At 38.4% G+C, this 6,000-nt stretch overlaps 1 protein-coding gene across 8 annotated transcripts in view; it reads left to right on the top strand.

Annotated features, from left to right (window-relative positions):
- Positions 1-6,000, top strand: part of Cep192 (centrosomal protein 192) — a 114,399-nt gene that overhangs the window by 76,199 nt on the left and 32,200 nt on the right. For 5 of the 8 annotated variants that reach the window (XR_003851018.1, XM_029568062.1, XM_017800484.2 and 2 more), the window contains exons 36-39: positions 1,544-1,722; positions 2,584-2,710; positions 4,626-4,731; positions 5,620-5,824. Coding sequence is in view for 7 of the 8 variants with exons in the window: in XM_029568062.1 (XP_029423922.1) it covers positions 1,544-1,722; positions 2,584-2,710; positions 4,626-4,731; positions 5,620-5,824 (617 nt within the window). In the remaining variant the exon portion in view is untranslated. Of the gene's footprint in view, positions 1-1,543; positions 1,723-2,583; positions 2,711-4,625; positions 4,732-5,619; positions 5,825-6,000 lie in introns of those variants that run through there. The other 3 variants (XM_029568064.1, XM_029568068.1, XM_029568067.1) reach the window with 2 other exon arrangements.

Here is a 6,000-nt window from a genome sequence, read left to right on the forward strand (position 1 = left end):
TCATGCTTCTTTTGTTTCTCTGGTTCATTAAAAGTGATTTAAAAACCATGATGAGAGTGTCCTGGAAAGAGGAAGAGTTGGGATTCCCCTCTCTTTTTCTGCTAAGTATAGATTGGAAATAAAACTCTTAGAGCTCCCTCTGTGGTAGAAGAATTTGACACTGAACAAAGAAGTTTAAATTATGACGTGTGCTTTTATGATTACAAAATAGGGTTATATTACAGTTGTTTATAAGGCTTACTAGAAAATAAGAATCTTCCTATACTGTATTAGCATTTTTTACTGTAGCTTTTATCCAGAAGACTTTGTTGTTCCAATGGACTTTAGTATCACTCTTGTGAAACAGATTATCATTGTGCAGTTACAGCCATGTTAAGAATTAGTTTTTTCTTAATTTTTTTTTTTTTTTTTTTTTTTTGAGATAGAGTCTCAACTGTGTAGTCCTGGCTGACCTGAACTCACTGTGTAGATGAGGATGGCCTCAAACTCATAGAGATACACCTGCTTCTGCCTCCTCAGTGCTGAGATTAAAAGCAAGTGCTACCATTTAGTTTTTCTGTTGGGTTATTTTCCAGTAAATCTTTTAAGAGATTTAAAATGCAGAAGCCAGATAAAAGAAACGATGGAAGCCACCAAATTTTCTGATTAAAGTTTAGTATACTCTGTAACTTACTCTGTAGTTTTTTATTTGTTGGAGTGAGTTTTATTAATGGACATAATCTGAACTAATGACTTTTAATTAACTCCAGCAAAACCATGCTCTCGGACACCTCCTTGGCATCCTCTGTTTGGTACTGCACCCAAAAAGATAATGTGTGTATACTTGTGAATTAGCATATCAAAGCACTGCAAGCAGCACACCCACCCATTGGAAGCTGTGGGGTTTGGGAAGAACATGTGGACCTTGGATGAATAAGATAGTATGGCTGAAAAGGCCTATTGAGATAAGGGTGGAGCTGAGCTTAAAAACTTTATACTGCCCCAACAAGGCTGGAGAAACCTTTTGGAATAAATATGTCAGTGTGACCTGGTTCATATGTACAATTCTGAAAGACATCTCGGGGAACATGTGTCCTTTGGGTTTCGGGCCCACTCTTACTTTGAGTTAGGCTTTTATTTTTGTTTAGAGTAGCTGTAATATTGGTGTAATTAATAATGCCCACATTCTAGGTTTTTTTCTCTTGCAGTGCTGGATGTCAAATCTAGGACTTGTCATGTTTGGCAAGCACCCTTCCTCAGAGCTACATCCCAAGCCAGACATACTACTTTTTTTTTTGGTCTTTTTGAGACAAGGTCTCCCTGTAGCCGCAACTGGCCTGGATTTGCTAATGGAGACCAGGCTGGCCTCGAACTCACAGAGATCCTCCTGCCTCTGCCTCCCAAGTGCTAGCAGACTACTTTCAAGCATACTTTATTCACTAAAAAGTATTTTAGTTTAGTTTTGTCCTAATGGCTTATTTGATGAAGAATTAATACAAAATACAAAGTAATTTAATTATCATTTTTAATGTCTCTGACTTCTGCTTTTAAATAATTGTTTCAGTGAATTAGGAGCTTTTGGAAGACACAGTGGCAATGTCTCTTTGGATGTTTTACCAGTTAAAGGCCCCCAAAGGTCTCCTTTTCTCTCACAAACTGCCCATGCATCTCAGAGTACACCAACTTCAGAAGAAATGTGGGCTATCCACCCAGAACACTTAATTCTGGTAGCTCCTTCTACTTGTGAGTATTTCAGTAAGAATTTCTCAATATTTTTAGGAATCTGGGTCTGCACCTCTGTATCTGTGGCTTAGAACACACATGCATTTAGGGCTAATGGCTCATCTAAGACTAGCTCCCACCCCTGAGACCTGGCAGTTGAGTTTACCCCACCTGGGGAGCTCATTGGATACTTGGCTGTTTATTAACTTAACATTGATCCTATTAGATTTGTTAGAAATTAAATCCAAGGTCCAAGGACCCCATCAATACCACACAAAAGAACACAGAGACCAAGCAAAAGTAATTTGACAAGGCAGATTTTTACATTTGCAGAAAGGTGACTTGTATGGTCAGTCAGACCCAGCAAGCACACAAGACCTGGAAGCTTGGGGGGCTTTTATCCCTAACCCAAGAGTACTGTGACTTTTCCCCATTGACTGGGGTCCAGTCTCACAGCCTTTCCCAACTGGATAGTTTAAAAGAATCAGGAGGAAGGGAAAAGAGCTCCACTGCTGCAGCCATCAGTCTCAGGAAAGCATCAACTGGGTCTTTCCTTAAAAGTCTTACAGATGTGGTGGGATGAGAAGATAAGAATTCCTTGTCATAAACCAAGTTCCAAGTTTTACAGGTTTCAAAATAAAGCACTAGTATTTAACGTTTAGAGTAGGAACAACTATGTCCTAAAGTTAAAACAGGTCATGATAACTTTTCAGATTTGTATTTTTCCTAACTTGGTGGTTTCTAAGAGTTACCAAGTAGACCTGTTTTAGCAAAGACTTGAAATTCCTATAGTTAAGCAGTTGCAAAAAGCAAAATAAGCTATTATACTAGTATTTGCTTAGGATTTATTACTAACATTTGTCTTTTTCACTATTGATACAGTAGGTGACATGGCAAAAACTGGGTGTTTTCAGATTATAAATAATTCTGCCAGGTTACTGAAATTTGAGCTATACTGGCCAGCACATTGCTTGACAGTCACACCACAACATGGATTTATTGCACCAGAGTAAGTATGTCCTCTGTTTTCTTCTGTTATTATTTGGATGCTATCATGGCGACCTTTTTAAAACATTTTTTATTAGCCCATATTATACATAATTTCATTATAACATTTTTTTAAAAAATATTTTGTTATTTTTATGTGTATGCGTGTATTGCCTGCATGTAGGTAAGTGCACTCATGTCGTGCAATGCGTGTGAAGGACAGAGACTGTTGGATCCCCTGGAACTGGAGTTACAGACAGTTGTTAGCTGCCATGTGGGTGCTGGGATTCGAACCTGGATCTTCTGCAAGAACAGTCAGTGTTCTTAACTGCTGAGCCATGTCTCCAGCCCCCATTATAACATTTTTATACATGTATATATTTTGATCATACTTAACCTCCTGTTCCCACTCCCACTGATTCCTTTCCTCTTCCTAATTAAAGGACTAAATCATGTCATGTAAAGTTGTGTAGAGTTAATATATAGCCTGATGGTAGAGCACTTGCCTAGTATGTGCAAGGCAAGATTCTGATTTCTGTTCTCTGTAACTGCAAAAATAAATAAATTTGTTGAGTAGAAGTTTACCGTGTGCTAAATGTGCAAAGTACATAACTGGCTTTGTGACACATGGTGAGTTCAAGAGTTACTCCCTTTAGTGGAATAGAGATTACACACAGCCAGATAGATTCCCTGGGATTGTAAAGAAATGTATTTTATGTGGAACAAAGACCCTGGAATGGAAAACATCAGAGTGTTTTCTAACACACTGTTCTGCTCACAAAATTGCAAGGCAAGAAATAAAACCAGGTATGTGGTGAGGTTATTGGTCTCTCCAAAGCCCAGCTGTTATGCTTTCTGTTGCTGTAGTTTGAAATGTGCATTCTGTTGATTTTTTCCTAAAAGGTATTTTTCAGTCAGAACTTGCTCATTTGTAGTATGTCTGAGCTATAATCTATCTTATTTTCTAACAGAGTATTCTAGGAAGGAGACTTCTAGGACTAGCAATCACACACAGGTGCTTTCTGCAGACAGTCTGATTACTGATAGGAGGTGATCCACAGCTCTGCAGCTTTCCAGGGATTTTACCTGGTCAACACAGAACTCTCCCATCTAAAGGGCACACTATCTGTGATTAATAGCTTTGAAGAACAACAACATAGAGTTTGTTTACATTTGCAAAATTATGAATGTGCATAATAACTGGATTGATGTTGTGAGCTAGCTAACATATGGACAGGGAATCCCCAGAGAGACATTGCTAAGAATAAAGCAATCAGCTCAGCTTGCACTAAGTATTTATCAACTGCAGCAAGCCCTTGCCAACTAATGAGTGAAAGGATAGGGAGATGCTAGAGCGGGTATTTCACAAATAACTCTGTAGCTTCATAGCAGTGGAAAGTAATTTTGCCATGCCATTTTTGACATGTTTAATTTCTTGTAGCTACAAATCTGGTCTGTTCAATTAAAGTTAAGTTTGGCACCCATGGCCCTCAACACAGAGAAGATTAGTAACTAGTTAATTGTATATATCCCCCCCTCAATTTTCTTCTTCCCCTTTCTTCCAATTTACTGGAAGTTATTAATTTGCTTTGTGCTGTGACCATATCATCCATATCATCAAGTGGCTCAGAGCTTATGTAGTATGGGTCTATATAGAATTGATTCTGAGATGGTATTTCTGTGCAATGGTGCATAATCACATGAATTTTCCCTTGGACTCAAGGATTCATGGTATTCTTTTTGTTGGCCCTTGTTGGGGATTGAGGCCAGATGACCCAGGTGAGGAAGTTAGGGAGGGCGCTGACTACATCCTCTGTTCTTTCCCAGCCAGAGGAAATGATTGGTTATTGACAGAACAGTATTTGTAACTCTTGTCATTACTGCTGTGAAAGTACAGAATATTCTCTGTACTTACTAATTTTTTTTTTTTCTTTAAGGAGTAAACTACAAATTCTTGTGAGTCCTAATTCCTCCCTATCCACAAAACAGTCAATGTTCCCATGGAGTGGTTTGATCTATATACACTGTGATAATGGACAGAAGGTACTTGTGAATTGTTTTTCTAAACAACATTTCCTTTATTTTGTAGCTTCAGTTTCATAATCCTTATTAACATTTACATTTCAGAAGTCAAATGAAAGTCAAGTAGCTATGCTTAATCAGAGTACTTAGTACAGAATTGTGCCCTTAGTGATCAGAACAGTTTTCTTGGGGAGTGATATTTGCTTTTTTAGAGAGAGAGAGAGAGAGAGAGAGAGAGAGAGAGAGAAGAGAGACTGGAAGGAAGGAAGGAAGGAAGGAAGGAAGGAAGGAAGGAAGGAAGGAAGGAAAAGGAAAGGGAAGGGAAGGTAGAAGGGGGGAAGGGAGGGAGGGGGAGAAAAGAGATCAGGAATGTGTCTCAGTGAGTAAAGCACTTGCCTCATAAATGTGAGAATCTGAATTCAGATCCCCAGAACCCACATAAAGGTAGACATAGCAGTATACATCTGCTAATCCCAATGTGCCTCCTACAGCAGGATTGGAGGCAGAGACAGGAGAATCTCCAGAACCTCACTAGTCAGTTAGCCTGGTATACACAGTGATGAACAAGAGACCCTATTTAAAATGAGGTGGAAGGTGAGCAGTGATGCCTGAGGTTGTCCTGACCTCCACAAGTGCTGTGGCATGGACATACACACACAGACACACACACATACACACACACACACACCATGAAGTAAGGAAGGGGAAGAAGGAAAGACAAAGGGAAAAGAAGGTAATGGGGAAAGAGGAAATAGTTAAAGATTTCCTTCTTTGAGATCTCATTAAGCTTTAATTTTAAATTCATCAGTGTTTCATTTGTTTGACATTTCTTTACCATAACTTAAAAATGAGAATGTGTCTTATAAACTGATAACTGCTTTTGTGTCTTATTCATTTGGCTCATTTCAGAAAATTGTAAAAGTTCAAATTCAAGAAGATTTGACTCAAGAACTTTTATCTAATTTGGCCCCCAGCACATTTGGAATTCTTGCCCCAGCATCTGAGCCTTCCATTAGTCATTTGACAAAACCAGTAACAAAGCCCCCTTCTACGAAAGTTGAAATTAGAAGCAAGACAGTTATTTTTCCTCCAACAGAACCTGGTAAAACCTCAGATATTGTACCACAGAATTAGGTGGGTTAAATGTAAATTGCTATATGGAATTTGATGCTTTGTATTTTTATATTTTATTTTATTTTAATTATTTAATAACCACACAATCAGAAGAAGCATTTCATTACAACAGCATTGACATATTCAATAACAATTTCCAGAGCTAAGATGCATCTC

The sequence above is a fragment of the Nannospalax galili genome, unplaced genomic scaffold (genome assembly GCF_000622305.1).
Source record: "Nannospalax galili isolate Female #2095 unplaced genomic scaffold, S.galili_v1.0 scaffold700, whole genome shotgun sequence".
NCBI lineage: Eukaryota > Metazoa > Chordata > Mammalia > Rodentia > Spalacidae > Nannospalax > Nannospalax galili.